The 19,939-nt window shown below is 37.9% G+C and overlaps 1 protein-coding gene across 1 annotated transcript in view; it reads right to left on the reverse strand.

Annotated features, from left to right (window-relative positions):
- Positions 1-873: 873 nt before the first annotated feature.
- LOC122553924 (mis18-binding protein 1-like) overlaps positions 874-19,939 on the reverse strand; it is a 48,926-nt gene continuing 29,860 nt past the window's right edge. The window contains exons 3-7 of the mRNA XM_043698432.1: positions 16,266-16,418; positions 11,813-12,321; positions 5,201-5,277; positions 3,016-3,146; positions 874-998 (exon numbers count right to left, since the gene is read on the reverse strand). Of these exons, the coding sequence (XP_043554367.1) occupies positions 874-998; positions 3,016-3,146; positions 5,201-5,277; positions 11,813-12,321; positions 16,266-16,418 (995 nt within the window). The remainder of the gene's footprint in view (positions 999-3,015; positions 3,147-5,200; positions 5,278-11,812; positions 12,322-16,265; positions 16,419-19,939) is intronic.

A 19,939-nucleotide genomic window follows, 5' to 3' on the forward strand; every position in this document is an offset into this window, starting at 1 on the left:
ATTCCAATGTATTTTTCTGCTGCACTTTCTTCCTGAAGTGAAAGTGTTCAATTATTCTTGGCAATAACATAATCAAAACATAAGTACAGAACAATCTTGAAATACAGCCATCTTGACAGTTAGCAACTCTGAACAAAAGCATCTCGAAAAACTGTAAATTAGAACAGAGGGTCACCGTCTCCAGCAAGATTGTGTGTGCCAAAGCTGTAAAGGTTGCCATATAACTCCGAATGATTGCTAACAGCTTCAAGGTTCCTTTTTTAAAAAAAATGATTGAAATACCCTAAGTGAACAATGTTTTATGCATTCAACTTACAACAGATATTCTCGTAAAGTTTCAATTGGTGCATAAAGATGAAAGCCAAATTTTTTGGGAGTTAGCTTGCGTTGTACATAATTTTATGCTTTCTCAGGTCCTTACTGAGATGGCACAAACTTGAAAAAGTATACGATTGGTCCTGAAAATGTTACACTTACTGGAAATTAGTGCTCCATTAACATGGTATTTAATGTACTCCTAGCAGTTCCTTTTAAAATTAATTCACTTTATTGTTATGGCCTTGGAATCTGTTACAATGTGCAGAATGGGGGAAGTGATATTAAAGATATTTCAGAACCTTCTTTAAATAGTCTTATTTTTGACAAAGGAAAATTACTGAACTCATGTCTAGTCTGAGCGCTGGGAGGATATTTCTCAGCGATTTTTCAATATTTACCAAATACACATGAAGCAACAGACAATAAAAATGACAATTGCATTGGGTTGCAAGGAATGTGACTGAGATAATGAGCAATATATTCTGTAAAGATTGTTTCCTTAAAAGTCTTCGTAACCCAACTTGATAATCTTGGACTAGACCATAGCAATTTAAATCAACACCAACTACAGTATAGAAAAGGAAGACTGACATACCTCCTTTTAAAGAATTCTTCAATATACTCCTTCCAATCCAATGGAAAACCCAGAAAAAAATGTTTTAAAATGGAATTAGAGAATCCTGTTTCAAAGAAAAAACACAGTTAAAAGGAATAAATCTAACCGCATTTTTTTCATTGTCATTTAAGTTGACAAGGAAATATTATAGACAAAGGGCTAATCAAGGGTTGAAAGGAGAAAGGGAATAAAATATACCATTGCTGGAATTAAGCGTGTTGACATTTTTCATATTTAAGTATATAAAGTATTTAGTCACCAATCTGAATTGGCATATATTAATTTATAAATTGTAATATAGGCAGACTAAGAGAGTCTCCTCACTATGAACTAGACCTCATAGCTCAAAGACGGGGCTGAATCAAACTTATTTTGGCTAAGTTCAAGTTGCACAAGTTTTTTGGAAGGTTTGGTGAGAACGTTTTCTTACTGCATCTTACCAAACTCACTGTATTAACTACTTACTCCACCCTAATGATATTTCTCAAGTCCAATTTTGCTGCATCATTCCACATTCTGCGCCCAAAATAGCTTACCCCTCAACAGATAACAACCAAAACACTGGCACCCCTTGCATGTGCACCTTCTTTAAAATGTTTCTGTGCATCTGGATGAGCATTTGTATTCTGAAACTTCCCTGTCAGGGACCTGGAGGTCCTGAGGGGATGGGGTGGTGCAAAGGAAAGGAGTGCTATTCTTGAAAACTGGCAAAAAATGCCATGCTACTAGACCATGTCAATGTTGTCGGAGGTCATCACCCATGTAGGTACCACTTCCCGGGTGTGGAGGAACATCCAGCCATGCAGAAAGAACGTCAATTGCTTCTCTGCTCCACCATGTTAAGTACCACACTCTGGTCTCTGCTATCTCACATTTGGGTGCTCTCTCTCTGCCATTTCCCCAATTCTCATTGCCACTCTGCCACTCTCACTATTTCACGCTTCCTTCTTTCCACACCTCTCTCACTGTCACCCACCCCATTCAACCCTCCACACCACTAATGCTGCATGCCCTACAAGTTGCCTCCTCAATCTCTTGGAACCTCACACCAGCTTTCTCCCACATGCAACAGCCCTAACAACGATGCCACTCATTGCTATCTCAATCATCACCCCACACGCCCCATTTCTGTCATTACAGTGGCATTGATAGATGACTTTCTGAAGACAATCAAGAGATAAACCTATGTACTGTCAAATGACACATCTTCAAAGCTGCTGAAGTAATTGGGCTAGTTTGTTATTTTTTCTTTTTTTAAAATGTACCCGTTTACCATGTTTATTTGTATATCTTGTGTGTGAATGGGGCTGAAAACAAAAGTATGACTAAACAAAACAAAAAAAAAATCAAAGAACTGCAAATGCTGGAAGTCAGTTAGTTCTGAGGAAGAGTTATTGAACCTGCAATGTTTAGTCTGCTTTCTCTTCACAGATGCTGCCAGACTTGCTGAATGTTTCCAGCATTTTTTGTTTTGTTTATGAAAAAGGGTTACTGGGTTTAAATCAAACATTAATTAGATTAACTTATTGTTTCACCTTGCTCTGCTGTAGTCGATTATTCACAACATCTAGTTCTGGTTATTCAAAAAGTCAGGCTCAGAATTAGTGGGGTCAATTTTAAGCATCACTGAGTATTCTACTTTTACAGTTAAAGGCTGATTTGATTTGGCTGTCTGTCTCCATATTGTAAGAACATGCATACATTTCTGGTGTCACCATAATAAATTTCCTCTGTACCGTCTCCAGTATGTCTGGATCTTTTTTTAATAATATGGCAACCAAAACTGTATGCTGCATTTAGATCTAACACTACTTGCCTACTTTTCATTTCATTCCCAACTAAAGTTTTGTGTTTGCCTTTCTTCAGTATTCTTTCTTAAATCTGGGCAATATAATAAGTGATGTTTCTAATCTTCCTATTCATATTGAACTCTAATTGCAAATTATTTAACCACTTTACAAGCTTACTAATGTTCCAGCAATGACCCTTTTAGAACACCACTTCTTATTTTCTGCCACTTGAATAACAAACCTGCATGCAGTCTCTGCTTTTTGCCTTAACTTAGTTATTAGTCTACTTACCCTGGTTTTTCATTGCAACATAATCCAAAGGTCCTTTCAGAACATAAATTGAACCAGTGATAGATTTCACTTCAGTTTGTTTAATTCGTTCAGCAATTACATTACTATGCCAGTATATTCCATCAGTATCTCTGTTTGGGAACACATACATAGTGTTTTAATATCCAGTTGAAGAACCTAAAAATATAGTTCCAGATACATTGTACAAATTAACCAACTATGAATCCATTCCCAATTCTGACACAAGCTCATTGACCTAAAATACCTTTTAGGAGGAGTACCAAGCCCACCCATTTTGTCTTTTAATTGGTCACCTCCTTATTGATTTTTTTTTCGAACACTTCATGACAGAGAGCATGTAGCACTGTCAGGTCAGTGGCTCCACCAGGAGGCGTGGATGCTGTTATTGGATGCAGAAGAAGTCAAGCATGTCTCAAGCGAGTAGTGCTCTTGGTTGTTTGCATTTAGGTCCTCAAATAAAGCCTGAAGCTAGCAGGACAATTGAAATAGTGGGGCAACATCTACACCAGAGTTGTAATCTTTTGTGGTTCTGGTCTTTCATTTCAACAAACATATTATTGAGGCACGGAGTTCCCGTCTCTGATAACCACCCAACATGCCACCAGGAGGTTACCTTAATAGAACTGCAATATCTGCATACAGCAGGAGTCAGGCTAAATGGAGGGAAAATATCAATGCCATTGTAAAATTGCTCCCAAATGAGATCTTAAGTGTCCTAACTAATTGCTTGCTTTTGTGGAGAAGGCAGCTGACGCAATTCCTAAGTTGCTCCTGCAATGTGTCACTAGGAGATGAAATGCAATAGGGAGCTGTCTTGTCTCCTAATTTGCATCTTTCTCCAACCTTTTCTCTATGGAAGCAACAAAAATTAACCAGGTAACTGTCTCTCCTTAGCGCCACACTCAGTCGAATGTAGCTTTGATGTTACCTCACGTCTGGAATTTAACATTTTTGTTTGAACCAAGGCTGTAATGAGGTCAGAATTAAATTGGCTGAAGACTGGCACCTGTATTTCTAGGGACCACTGGAGAAGGCAGAGATGACACGTCTGGCTAAAAATTACTGCAAGTGCTTCAGCCTTATCTTTTGCACTGATGTATTGGGCTCTTCAATCGTGGAGATTGGGGATATTTATGGAGCCTCATCCTGTAGAGAGTTGTTTCATTGTTATCACCATTCACCACTGAATATGAAAGGACTTTAGAGCTTAGATATAACCCATTCTTTGTGGGGTCACTTCATTCTGTCTAGCAATTTCTGCAAATAGTCCTGTTTGGTAGCTTCACCAGGCTGACAGCTCACTTTTAGGCACACCTAGTGCTGCTACTGGCATTCCTTCCTACCTCTGTAGGGAAAAAAAATGGACATCCAAATAAGTTTCAGATATAACTATTGTGTTTCTTGTGAAGGAACATTGAAGAAATGGGAACAATTCTGAGGAAATTCCTTGTCAGTGTTTTTTTCTGACACAGCTCCTTCAGTTTCTTTAAATGAAATAATTATTCTAATTTTACCTGTATTTTACTGTACAATTATTTGAGTGTTTTTGCCTAGAAAGTAAAAACATGCAACCATTTGCTCATCTTTATTAATGTCTAACTTCGCCACACAAATAAATCAGAGTTCTTAAATTTAATGTGAAAGCAACATTAACTCATTGTAACAGGAGGAACATCAAAATTATATCACTACCCTGGATTAGGGGAAACTGGCCACACCACCTGGTGCTGATTAATAACAATAATCACTGTCTCTTGGAGGTCCACTAAATTATTTTGATTTGAACAACTTGTTGACAATATTTACGCTCTCGCATAGAACGGTTACAGCACAGAACGGGGCCATTAGCCCAATGCGTTTGTGCTTGCAAGAGCAAATTCAGCTTATCCCACTATCATACTCTTTCCCTATAGCCCTACATATTTTCATCTTCAGGTGTTTATCAAATTAAAGCCTGATTGTAACCACTTTGACCATCTTCTCTCAGAATCTGCCTTCCAGATCCCAACCACTTGGCTAAAAATGTTTTGCACATTATCAATAGTTCATGAAAAGCAGTAAGCCACTTCAGGATGAGGGGGTTAAAAATGGCAATAGGACAAGAAAACAGGAAAAGTATTCTTTAAAGATTTCTTTCTCTATTTTTTAAACGTAAAGAGATTACCTTTTTCCTTCTACACAAATCTCATTGCTGCCTTTTATCTGTTGGATGATCCATTTGGTGAGAGTAATCCTTTTTTCCTGCATATTTAAAACAAAAGAGTGATACAAAGTTAAATAATCTATGACAAAAATATTTGTCAACAAGATAATAATAATTGCTAAATATTGAAGTTATTCAGAGCTTAAAAGATTTCTCTAAAAACCTAACCAGTATTATCCATTGACCATCTGCTGCTGGTGGGCTGACATCTCAATTATTTAAATCCTAGATATTGTAGGTTACTAGTTAGTTAATGTCCGTTTCTAGTACTGCTCTTATTGAATAGTGTTGCCATCCTAAAACCTCCTGATGATTTATACACAAAGACTGATTTCAGAAAACCTGGGAGAATATTGAAATAGGTACCAATTGTGGTGTGAAATTTATTTTTGTGTTGGTGTTGCTGGCTAAACCAGCATTTATTGCCCATCCCCAATTGTTCAGAAGGCAGTTAAGAGCTAACCACATTGCTGGGTCTGGAGTCACATGAAGGCCAGACCAGGTAAGGACAACAGTTTCATTCCTTAAGGAACATTAGCGAATCTGGGGTTTTTCCAACAATCAATAATGATCATCATAAAATCCTAATTCCAAATTTTTATTGAATTCAAATTTCACTGTTTGCCCCATTGCAGGTTTCAAATTCAGACTCCCAGAACATTATCTGGATTTCAAGATTAATAGTCTAGCAGTAATACCATGGGGCCATTCTTTCCCCTAATGTTGAATTATGCTCATTATAAACAGAGACTTTGTCTTCCCTATTCATAAGTAACTTTTAAATTATGCTTATTTGCATATCACCCATCTTTGATGCAAACTACTCACCATCATAACCCTACTCCCTCTGAATTTATTTTGAAAGATTCGCCTTTAAGATTACACATACTATTTGAATAGCTAATTTTCTTTTTGGATTCTAGTATTAAAATGGAAACTTTAACTCACATGCAATGAAGGTGCTGTTAAACTTTTAGTAATGTGAGGTTAATAAAAACTGTAACTCCAAGCAATCTAACGAGGGAATCAAAGATTATTTGAGGTAGGTGAAAATGTGGTGTTGAGGTTACAGTCGTATCAGCTATGGAGACATAGAAAATAGGAGTAGGCATTCAGCCCTTCATGACAACTCCGCCATTCAATATAACCAAATTAAGGAGACTCTAAAGGCATTTTATACGTAAAGTATGAGCAAGAGTGTAACTTGGAGAAAAGTAGGCCCACTCAAGAACAAAGGAGGGAATTTATGTGTGGAGCAAGAGGAAGTGGATGAGGTCCTTAAGTATTTCAAATTGGTATACACCAAGGAGAAATACATAGATGATGGCAAGTTTATGGTATGTTGATAGTAAGAAGTGGGAGATGTTGGGTGTTTTGAGAAACATTAAGCTACATAATGGGCCTAATGGGATCTATCTCAAAATATTGAAGGAGGCAAGGGAGGAGATTGTTGGAGTCTTGACAGAGATCTTGGTATCCTTTTTAGTTACAGACAAGGTTCTAGAACATTGAAGATTAGCCAATGTCGTTCCTTTATTCAAGAAGGACAACAGGGATAACCCGGGAAATTATAGGTTGGTGACCCTTACATAACTGTTAGGGAAATTATGGGAGGAGATTCTTAGGTATAGCATTTGGAGAAGAATGAAGTTATTAGGGATGGTCAATATGCCTTTATGCTGGGGACGTCTTGTCTCTCAAACTTGAGAGTTTTTTCAAGAAAGTGAAGATAATGATTGATGAGGGCATGGCAGTTAATGTTGCCTACATGGACTTTACAAAAGCATTTGACAGGGTCCCTCAAGGTGGGCTGGTCCAGAAGGTCAAATTGCAAGGAACCCAAGACGCGCTGACAAATTGGATACAAAATTGGCTCGGCCATAGAAGACAGAGGGTAGTTTCGGATGGGTGTTTTTCCAACAGGAAGTGTGAGAACATCCATTTTCTGCAAGGATTGCTGTTGGGACTTCTGTTGTTTGCAGTATATATAAATTGTTTAGATGCAAATGTGGTAGTCTGATTAGTAAGTTCACAGATGACATGAAACTGAGTGAAGTTGTGGATAGTCAGGAAGGATATCAAATATTTTTTAGCAGAAAGTTGGGCAGATGGAGTTTAATCAGAACAAATGTGAGGTGATGTATATGACCTCCCAAAATACAAGAGGAAAGTATACTGTAAATGGCTGAAACTTTAGGTTAAAATCACAACACCAGGTTAATAGTCCAACAGGTTTATTTGGAATCACTAGTTTTTGAAGCACCATTTCTTCATCGGGTGGTTATGGAGCAGAATCATAACACAGACTTTACAACACCAGGATTGCAGTGACATGGAATGTAATATTAAACAAATTTAGCTTAAGTCTTTTATCCTTTAGAATGACCATGTTAGTTTTGGTTTCTTCATATTTAAATTCCAGAACTTTTAAAAAGTTACATTGTCAAGATATCTTTTAACAATAGGTGCCACCTCAGCTCAGATAATGCATTGAAAGTGTGAAGTGTGAAGTCTGTCTGTGTCCCAATATTAGGTCAGACTGATTCTATTTCTAAAATGGGAGTTACAGAAGCTTACATGGATTTATGCAGTTTTTGAGCAAAATAAAAATGTAATTCTGCAAATACAAATTAACCCCACAAACTTATATGTTTGTGTGTAGGGGAGACTGAGTGTGTGTGCATACATGTGGGAGTTTGTGTGGGGGTGTGTGTCTGTGACAGTGTGTATCTATGTGAAAGTGTAATAGGATACAAGTCTGTGAGAGGGTGCATGTATGGGTGAGTGTGTGGGAGTGTATGTGTGAGCAAATGAGAGAGAGCTTGTGTATGAGAAAGAGTCTGCATGAGTGTGTGGGTCTCCCTGCAGTGTGACATGAACCCAAGGTCCCAGTTGAGGTCATCCCCATGAGTAGCAAACTTGGCAGTCAGTTTCTGCTTGGCCACTTTGTAGTGTTGCTTGTTCCGAAGACCGCCTTGGAGGATGGTCACCCAAAGGTCCAAGGCTGAATGTCCCGGACCGCTGAAGTATTCCCTGACTGGGAGGGAACACTCCTGACTGGTGTTCGTTCATCTGTTGCCGTAGCCTCTGCTCGGTCTTGCCAATGTATCATGCCTCAGGGCATCCTTGCCTGCCGCGTATGAGATAGACAACATTGGACAAGTCACATGAGTACCTGCCACGTACATGGTGGTATCTGTGGCAAAACTCTGACACATCCTCCAGCGTCTGCCATGACAGGGTTGTATGGTGTTGGCCTGAAGGCCAGGCAGTTTGCTGCAAACAATGATCTGCTTAAGGTTTGGTGGTTGTTTAAAGGTGAGAGGGAGGTGTCAGGTAGGTTTTGGCAAGGTGCTCATCCTCAATGTGCTGTAGGCCACAAAGAACATGGAGTAGTTTTTCGGCTCCTGGGAAGTACTGGCCAACGAAGGGTACCTTATTGGTAGCAGCTCGTGACTGTCTCCTGAGGAGGTCATTACGGTTTCTTGCTGTGGCACTTCAAACTGGTGGTCGATGAGTTAAGCATCGTATCCCGTTCTTATGAGAGCATTCTTGAGTATTTCCAAGTGTCTATCACGTACCTCCTCATCTGAAAAGATCCTTTGTATGCATAGGGCTTGTCCATAGGGGATAGCTGTTTTAATATGTTTCGGGTGGGAACTACATAAGTGTAGCATAGTGAGGTTATCCGGGTTTGCAGTACAATGAGGTGACCATTCTTGATGAAGATGCATGTGTCCAAGAATGAGACAGATACTAAAGAGTAGTCCACGGTGAGTTTGATAGTTGGATGAAACTCATTGATATCACTGTGTAGCTGTTTCAGTGACTCCTCACCATAGGTCTAGAGGAAGAAAATGTTGTCCATATATCTGGTGTATAGTGTTGGTTTGAGATCCTGTGCAGAAAAGAAGTCTTGTTCAAATCTGTGCGTGAAAATGTTGGCATATTGGGGTGCAAATGTAGTCCCCATGGCTGTTCCATGTGTCTGGATGAAGAACTGGTTGTCAAAGGTGAAAATGTTGTAGTCGAGGATGAAGCGGATGAGTTGATATTGAGTACTGAGGCTGTTGCCGCAATGCCATCGTTGTGGGGAATGCTGGTGTACTTGGATGTACCATTCAGCGGTCCAGGACATTCAGCCTCAGATCTTTGGGTGACCATCCTCCAAGGCGGACTTCGGGATACGCAACAATGCAAAGAGGCTGAGCAGAGGCTGACAGCCAATTTTGGTACCTATGGTGATGGTCTCAATTGGGACCTTGGGTTCATGGAACACTACAGGCGACCCCACTACACTATACACGCTCTCAGACACACACACACTCCTCCAGACCCTTTCGCATGCACAAAGTCTCTTTCTTATGCTCGCTCACACACACAACTCCACACTCACCCTCTCTCAGACTTGTACTCCATTACACCCAACACAGACACATACACACACACATTGTCTCCCCTGCGTGTGCACGCGCACACACATACACAATTTGTACTTGCAGAATTACTTTTTATTTCGCTCAAAAACTACATAAATCCATGTAAGATTCTGTAACCTCCACTTTAGAAATAGAATCAGTCTGACCTAACATTGGGACACAGACAGACTTTAACTTCACACCTCCAATGCATTATCTGAACTAAGGTGACACCTATTGTTAAAAGCTATCTTGAAAATGTAACTTTAAAAAAGTTCTGGAATTTACATATGAAGGAACTGAAACTAATATGATCATTCTAAAGGATGAAAGACTTAAGCTAAATTTGTTTAATATTTCATTCCATGACACTGCAATCCTGGTGCTATAACTCAAGTGAATAAGGCAGTAAAGGAAGCATACAGCATTCCTGTCTCCATCATTTGGAGCATTGAGTGTAAAAGTTGGCAAATCATGTTACAACTGTATAAGATATTGGTTTGGCCATATTTGGAGTACTTTGTGCTGTTCTGGTCGTTGCATTATAAGGAGGATGTGGAGGCTTTGGAGAGGATGCATAAGAGATTTCCCAGAATTTTGCTTGACTGGATTTATCTATAGGAGAAATTGGACAAACTGGGATTGTTTTTGCTAGAAGGTTGGAACCTGAGGGGTGGCATGATAGAAGTATATAAAATTATGATAGGCATGATCAGACTGGATAGCCAGAGCCTTTTTCTAAGCAAAATGTCAAATACTAGGGGCATAGGTTTAAAGTGAGAGGGGGAAAAATTTAAAGGAGACGTGCAAGGCAAGTTTCTTTCTCAACAGTAAATGCTTGGAACGTGCTGGCAGGGGAGGTGGTAGAAGCAGATACAGAAGCAAATTTACGAGGCATTTAATCAATAAACATAAACATGCAAAGGATAATAGGATACAAGCTATGTGCTGTCAGATGGAATACATTTAGAATAATATCACGGTTGGCACAGACATGGCAGACCGAAGGACCCGTTCCTGTGCTATATTCTCACCAAGGCCCTTTACAATTCCAGCAAGACAAATCTGCTCCTGCCTTGAATACTCTCACTATGAAGGCTAATATTCCATTTACCTTCATCACTGCCTGTTGTACCTGAATGCTGTGAATGGCAGAAAAGGTTCAATGACTAAATGGATTCTAATTTGTATGTTGGTATATATTGGAAACAAAGTACAATATTCTCGAAATATTCTAGGTCAAGCCACTCTTCTCTTCTCTCCGAGAATATTGCCTAAACTGTTGAGTACTTCCAGCATTTCTGTTTCCAATAACGGAATTTTAATAGCTCATATTTCAGCTTTCATTATTTGTTGTTACTCAGACTAGCTAAAAAGTTTGAAAAATAAGAACAATATTTGGTTCAATTCTCCCACCATTGAATGATGTGTCATTATTCATTGTCTGACCCCATATTAAAATAGCTATTTGAATAGTTGTCCAGAGTTCACAAAACCATAATCCAAGAAAATTTGGGAGATGGATAGAACAATTTAAACTGTGCTTGCAATTTCAACTCATTTGCAACACTGACAGAGGAGCAAACAATAGCTAAGGAGCATGATGTATGATCTATTCATTCATGTTCAATCCATAAAGGTCCCAAGAGCAAGTCTACTCTAGTAAAGCAGTCTATAATGATGATATTTGTCCAGGCACATGCTTAGCAATGTCAGACCTTCTATTTTTATTAAATAGTGAGATTTTGATGCAAAAGAGTTGCTCTTTTTGGATGGCACTGTCATCAATCAGAAAATCTTGTAAAATGCAACAGAAGTGTTTCAGTTGAAAAGTAACCATGATATTAACATTATAATCTACCTAGCCCTGTTCAGTATTTAGTTACACATATTCTATGATAATGAGTGTCACGTAAGTTTTACGTATAAATCTTAAATTGGAAGTGAAAATGAGTGAACTTGTACAGTTTATTCTCTAATTGCAAAACCCTAAATTTTATTTTTTTAAATATGACAGCAATATATGCAGTTTTAATATTATACCAATTTCTTATGAAATGCATACATTTCAACAATCAACAACAGAAAAGCTTCTGCATTTGTATAAAATTCTTTAAACAGTCAACCTATATGTTCACCTTTTTACTTTGCTTACCATTTTACTTTCCAGACCATTAACATCCTCAGGTGTTGATTCTACTACTTCTGGTCCTCGTCTCCTTGGTATATTGATCTTTGGTGATGTCAGCAAGATATTACATAAATTCTTACACTCTTGAATATCATCATTTTCTTTTTTAGAACACTTTGACCTTGTTAGCATTTTTACATTATCTGGATGGACAATCTTTTGCAAGGAGGAAGCGCTAACATCGGTGAAGTCCTGAATTGCACTTTTTGTACAGTTGATTTGGTTACCAGTAGAAACTGAATTTGTGGTGTTTAGCGCGACATCCTGAGACATTTCATTGTCTCCCTCATTGCCATTATCAGTATCCTCATTCAAATAAAGAGTATTCCAATTTTCAGTTTTTTTGACAGTGTTATCAACACTTGATATCGTTGCACTCTTCTGTGAAGCTTCTATACTTTCTGTGGGCTGTTCATTTGACAGGCTCGATATTGTAAATGTTGCTCCATGTTGGTTACTGTGCAGCAATCCCGCTATTATCCAAAATATGAAAATCATTAGGGCAGCAGATTGAGAATATAGTAAAAACACAAACAAACCATCATCCCACCCTCACAAATGCACATTATTAATATAACTAGGGATATTAAAAAGATTTAAAGGTCTTAAACATTCTGCATGTGAGCTGGATTGTATCTCACATGACATCCAAGACGTTATCAGTCATTATAGGGTCACAATAAAGATGAAGCTAGGTTAGTCTATGTTCAAAAAGGATGACAAATAGGCATATAGTGGAACTGTAAATGAACCTAAGTTGATATACAGATAATAAACAATTAATGTATTCAGAAGAAAATAAATCCTGCCTGACTAAAATTCTTCATTGTTTTGACAAATGAATGTCTTAAGTGATAAGCTTTACTGTTGTTCATGAATTTTAAATGTCATTTAACAAAATTCCACATTAAAGGATATTAGTTCAACTAAAAAACATTAGACTCTAGACAAAATAGAGTTTTTAGGACTTGTATTGGGGTAGAAGAAATACTCAGAAGGGTGTCACAGAAATAGGTTTTTGAACAATAATTGTTTTCTAACTCAGTTAAATTATTTGACTGAGAAACCCAATGCAAATTGGTCAAATTTACCTACCAAACTAGAAAGAGTGTTGAAATGGAAGGAGACAGATCATAAATTACAGAATGCTCCAGACAAAATGCTGATAGACCCAAGAGAGCTTTTTAGTATCTGGTTACTCAAAACAACTAACCAATGAAAAATAATATTCAGCAAAGCCAACAGAATGTTACATTCTACTGTCTAAATAGTGGAACAGGAAGTCATAGTCATTGAATATGAGGAGTACAAAAGGTTATTAAATTTAAAGGTTAAAATGAACTAACTCAAACAAATGAGCACAATTGATACTGAAAAGATCAAGTAGTCATCTTATTTCTTTTTATGCCAATAGATTTCTTGTTGATCAATGTCCCACAACTGCAGATCAATATACATGTGGTCAGCAGGAATTACTGAACAATCAGGATCAGAAACATAGTTGACATTTCCTTCTGTAATAGTGGCATGGACCACCACTGAAGTCAGTTAACTCAGCAGAAAAAAGGTCACTCCTGAACACTAAGTCTACACAGCTCAGTCACTCTTTGCTGATTTCAGGGCATTCACCAAACAATTGCATTGGAAAGACCCTCAAGTTGTAGGAAAGCACAGAGATGTGCCTTCAAATTGTCCACACTTTCCATGCTAAGATGCTCATTATAAATTGAGCCACTAAACAATGCATAAAAAGCATGAGGCAATGCCTGGTCACATTACTTTTGATGGATACATTGTAAAATTGCCATCATACTTCACTATATTTCTAATCTTCCAAAATTAATTGTCTTTAGAATCATCCACCTGTAATATAACATCTGACAATCTCCAGTGTTGACGATTTCCCTCCCAAATGTTTTCCGACTCTTGTTTCTCCGACTTCAATTTTGCCACAATTTTTTTAAAAAAAGGCCTCAGAAATTTATTAGATGGAGAGGCCTTCTGTTATAAAAATTACAGTGAATGCCAAATTTGGATGTATAATCCCTGAATGTGAGATTTCCCATTTTATGGGCAGGGCAAGAGAGACTGGATCATGGGGATGGAATCTAATTCCCATATTCATGGTTCACAGAAGCAAACGAAGAGAAAGTGCAGCTGCCAAAGGCTGATTATATTTTTGCAAGTGGAATGTGCAAGACATGACTTGTGAATTTTAGACCTGGTAGGTGAAGGTCTAAAGCTGCTGGACTACTTTGGGGAGGTTCTGGGCAAGGTCAGGCTCCATTTGGAAAAGATAAAGTGCCCTCTGACGATGTTAAAAGCAGATATGAACTTGTATAAAATGTACACAAACTCATTCGAAAGATCAAGAAAGCTGTCAAGCTGTCAAGGGATTTAAAACTCGTGCCCTTTAAATACTTGACAACACAAAAAGCTATGTTAAGTGCTTTTAAAAAATGCTGACTATTTCACTGTCTGTTGACACATGCCTATGGATTATCATAATAAAATTTGTCTGACATGATAAATTTCAAAACTTTGCACTATCACAGCAGAGTGCTTGTCACCTGATAGTTTGATTGACAATTATAAACACTTTGAGTTAAAAAAATCACACAACACCAGGTTATAGTCCAACAGGTTTAACTGGAAGCACACTAGCTTTCACCACTCACAACCACCTGCTGAAGGAGCAGCGCTCCGAAAGCTAGTGTGCTTCCAATTAACCCTGTTGGGCTATAACCTGGTGTTGTGTGATTTTTAACTTTGTACACCCCAGTCCAACACCGGCATCTCCAAATCAAAACAGTTTGAGGATGGACATAAATTCCAATGTTTGTTTTATAAAAGATGGAAGAATATTAAATGCAGTTAATAGATTTTAACTATTGATTGTAGTTTTATTTTTCCAATAGTTAATTCATTGATAGGACACTTAGCTTTATTTAATATCAGCATGGTATGTGTAAGGACATAGGGTGGTGGAGAATAGATTGGCACTAAGTTGGAACAGGATCTGTAATAGGCTATAGGGTATGTAGAGAGGTATGGATATTATGAACAACTGTGGGTGTGGGTGAGGGCATGAGGAGCATAAGTGAAGCACAAGTTAGTGAGGGGTTGAGACGGGAAAAAAAACTGTTTGCTTTATTGTTCTTTTCCTTAGACTCAACAAAGCACTGGCCCTGCTCAGGCTAAATATGCACTGTCTCGAAGGTTACCCACCATGTCTACCATTTTATTTTCATCTGCTGCCTAGAACTAAATTCCAATTTACTGGAGCACTTATTCCCCAGAACATGTTTGCAGAATTAGGAAATGGAGAGGCTCTGTTCTGAACCCAGGAATAAAAATTTAGGTCATACTCTCCAGTTGCACGCACAAAAATCCTATTGCCGCTCAACTCATTCGTAAGTGTTACTCTTTTATATTTTGGACACATACAAGAATCCCTGTTACCATCTTGCAGATTATCAGGCTGCTTTTCTTGCTAGACTGGAGAAGATGGTGAAGTTAATCATCAGGTTTTAAAAGAATTGGAAATAACTGAAATTAAATGATTTTTACATTAAATATTTTGTCACCTAGAAAATAAAACTTCTGCAAATTATAAGAGATACCCCAATGAATAGTTAGAACGGACTAATCATGTATTGTAAATGTGGATAAGTAAGGAGTAATTTATGTCAACTAATTATCTGAATTCAAGGCATATTCAAGTCAAATGTATATTTAAACAAAGGAAGTATACTGAATGAGGGCCTAGGATCAATGGATATACTCTTGCCTTCCATTCTGAAAGTTGAGTATTAACACGTTCAATTTCAGTAACTTGAATACATAATCTAGGTGGACAATTCAATCTATATTTTAGGGAATTTTGCATTCAGAGATGGAGACTTTTGATAAAATGTTAAACCAAGACTGCCCTCTCAGGTCAAACTCAAAAGTTGCAGAGACTGAGCTGTGTTCATTTGGTATCACCTTTACGATTAAATTTGCATCAAGACAAGTCGCCTGATCATTTTTTGATGCTGATTATGGAAACTTTGCTGGAGGCAAACAGCTTGCTCAATTTCCCAATATTACCCCAGTGATTATCCATAGGAAATTTCTCGTAGCACGTAAAGCCTATAGTTAAGTAAACTGAAATCATGCAAGAAATTGCAGAAAGATAGCAGGAATAGTCTCTTGCAATTTACACTTTATTTTTTCCTCATGACCAACTTGGATTAGTCTTATTTGATAACCTAACACCTTGGTACCATCTGATCAAAAATAAGGTCATGTACCATACAAATCAGTTATGCACGTAGATTCCAACTTTCAAAGATGTTAACATTGAGTAAGCTCCAACAGGTCAAATGACGGTAGACATTATAAATAGATAAGAAATAACACCATCAGACTTTACCTTTATGCTCTGAAAGTTTAACTGAAGCCAATGGATTATTGCCTAATTCAATCCCTTGTTTCATTTGTAAAAAGATTTTGGCTGGAGATTGTTGGATCACAGGAACATGGTCCTTCTTGTGTGAAGTCTGGCAACCAATTGGCAGAGTAGGGACTACAAATAGACCACACATTTATATTATACATCTACATCTTACACAAATGTATATAAAAAACACTGTAGATAATTGTGCAACTGGATCAAAATAAACTAGCAGCCATGAGAATGATAGTGAGTGATCAACAGATAGACCACACTAATTCCCTGCATCTTCTATTAAATGCAAAGGGACTATTTAAACCATGGTTAGCATCATTAATTGTTGAAATTAACTGATTGAAATAGGCTCTATACACTTAATATGGGGCAACGATTCAATATCTGAGCTACAGTCTTCAATCTTCTTTGCTTGGAAGTCCTACAAATGCTCATTCCCAATAAATGGATTAGGGATAAGCAATTGTTTAATTCATTAGTTTTAAGATGATCAAGCTAAAACTGTACCATTGTTAAGTGTCAGCAAATCAATGGTAATAAGGACAAATGGAGGTGACATTTTTTGTTAAGTAGTATGGAATGTTTGTTATGGATCAAGCATTTTTCAGCCTCACCCAGAGTATTGCATGTAGTTCTGGGTACTACACTGTAGGAACGATGTGAAAGTCTTGGAGAAAGAAAAGATTATTGAGATGGGTCCAGGGACGAAGAGCTTCAATTATGATGATAAAATGACAAAACTAATTGTTGTTTTCCCTTGGAGAAGAGAAGGCTGGTAGGAGATCCATTTGAATTATTCACAATCATGAGGATACTACCACAAAATATAGAAAGAAAATATTCACACTCATGGAAACAGCTAGAATGAGAGAATACAGATGAAAATGTAGCAAAAGATTGATACGAGGAAATTATATTATGCAATGAGTGATTAGAGTCTGGAATACACTGCCCTAGAATGTGCTGGAAGTTTAATTGAGACATTCAAAAGAGAATTAGACAATTATTTGAAAAGAATGGCATTTGAGATCCTAATTTTGAACCAGTATATGCATGATGGGCCAAATGGTTTCTTCTGTCTATAATAATTCTGTGACGTCTATTCTGTGCAGATAGTGCCACATATTTGAGGAGTTGAATTGTGTTGCATTTCTCTCTAAAGGGTACTATTGTTTAGCATTGAGGGCACGAATCGCCTGTGCAAAAGGCTTCACATTTCTGCAAAATTGTGCAGTGCACTCATTGGATAATTGGTTCAATAGTTCCAGAAAAATGGACGATTGTAATTTGAGTTTGTTACCAATGCTACGATAATTGATAAAGATGCTTGCCACTCCCCACACAGGTGGTGCCAGTAACGTCAAGTCACCTGCTGCAACAGAGCCTTTTTCACCAGGATGCATTTGCACATGTGCAAATAGGAGCCCCTGCATCAGCACCTTTACAGTGATGTGGCACTACAAAGCTTGTTCATGTAATTCTGCAATCAATCCATTACTTAGCAGTATAGACTTCTAATTTAAATTTACTTAAATGTGGGAGAAAAATGTCATGAGGATAGGACAGAAGAGGATTAATTAAATAGTTAATTAATTATTAACTATAATGGACCCCGTTGTCTCCTTTCGCATTTCACAATGCCAGGAAATAAACATTGCAGTGTAGTTTAATGTAAAGCTGAATCTAGATAACTGCAATGCAAATTGTGTGATGCAGCTAAAGCATCAGAAGCCAGTCAATTTCTTGAATTTCAAAAAGTGGAGTTTTCAAGGATAGTATCCTTTTCATAATCTCAAAGAGGGCATGATATGAGGTAGGTCATAATCTAGAAAATAATACAAATTCTAGGATGAAGTAGAAATTCTTATGGGAACTTTAGAGAACCTTTGACACAGTGGGCCAATGGGAGCGAGGTAAACAGCTGACTGAATATTTTCAATCATACTTAGAAAGTAACTAAGACCCTCACATTTATTGATGGGCCGAGGGGGGGTGGGGAGGTGTTTGAAGCAGGTTGCGGATGGATTTTAAGAATATGGTTAGCAGTCAAGAGATTACAAATTACAGTTGCGGCCACTCATTATAGTGCAGATAGTGTCGAGGAGGTTCATAGAACCAATGCCAACTCTCTGTTGAGCAATCCAGTCAGCTCCATTCCACAGCCCTGCAAATTTACTTCTCTCAAATACCTGTCTAGTTTTCATTTGAAAATACTCATTGTCTCCATTTCCACCACCCTCATAGGCATAAAGTTCCAGGCAAAAAAATCTTACACTACATACCATCTGCATTGCATGACCACATCATCTAACAGAGCTTTTCAAAGGTTTGTTTTATTTGAAAAAATTAGAGCAGCAAGACCAACCATGTAGCTGGGTCAAAATCGATGGGAAACTGAGAACTGGCACAGCAACGGCTTCAGGTGGATACAAAGCGAATACAACATAGCACAACAGGACAATGGTCAAGTCTCAATGGCAGGCCAAGAATCAAGAAAGATGCTTTCTTATGTAACAATTTTACACAGGAAGTCTATGAATTTCAGATGTCCTAATAGCACTCTATAATCGTTACATATGATTTCCCTTCTAAGTGGAGACCTTTAGAATACCCCAGGTAACATGGTCATACACATTTTACTTCTCAACTTTAACCACTTATGTCATCACTTTCTTGAGGATTGCATCTTTTTAACAAAAGTCTTCTTTAATCAGTATTGTCACTTCAGAGGCAACCGTGACCGCGTTTGGCATCAAGGTAGCACTGACCAAGAGTTACATCAAGGAGCCATAGCAAAATATAGTCAATTAAGATCACAAAGGAACCTCTTCTTTAGCTGGAGTCAAACTCAGCACAAAAGACGACAACACTGTAGTTGGTGGGGGTTAATCTTTGCATTGTACAAGTTCAATTAGATGGTGGCTTAGGCCCAAACATCTTCAGACACTTATCAATGGCCTTCTCTCCATAAGGTCAGTGGTGGGGGTGTTTGCTGATGATTGCAGTGTTTAGTTTCATTTCTAATTCTTCAAATATTGTAGTTGTTTATGGTCACAAGCAACAAAAACTTTGGTTGTTAAGTGACTACTAATATTTGCACCCTCAAGTGCTAGGCAATAAAAGATGGACCATATTCATGTCCCCTTGACATTTATTACCATTTATGCCCGACCACAAACACCCCAGGATCAGCATTGACCAGAAGTTTAATTAGATCAGCCTCATAAATACAGTGGGGAAAAAAAAGTCAGGGGCTGAGAATTCTCAGCTTCTCAAAGCCTTTCCATCAGCTTCAAGGCACATACTAGAATTGTATTAGAATATTCCTATTTGCCTAGATGACTACAGTTCCAACAACACTTATGATGCTGGACACAACAGCAACGAAAGTAGCTTGAATGTACCCGTAACCTTAATGTTTTAAAATTAATTTGTTCATGGTATGCAGGTACCAACTACAGGGCCAGTTTTATTGCTGTTCTCTAATATTCACCTCTTCCACTACCAACACACAGTGTTTGTAGTGTGTACCCCCTGCACAATCTCACACATCAGCTTGCCAAGGCTTCTTCAACAGCACCTCCCAAATGTATAACTTCTACTGAACAGAAAGACAAGGGAGCAGGTGCATGGCAAAC

This window comes from Chiloscyllium plagiosum, chromosome 10 (genome assembly GCF_004010195.1).
Source record: "Chiloscyllium plagiosum isolate BGI_BamShark_2017 chromosome 10, ASM401019v2, whole genome shotgun sequence".
Taxonomy (NCBI): domain Eukaryota; kingdom Metazoa; phylum Chordata; class Chondrichthyes; order Orectolobiformes; family Hemiscylliidae; genus Chiloscyllium; species Chiloscyllium plagiosum.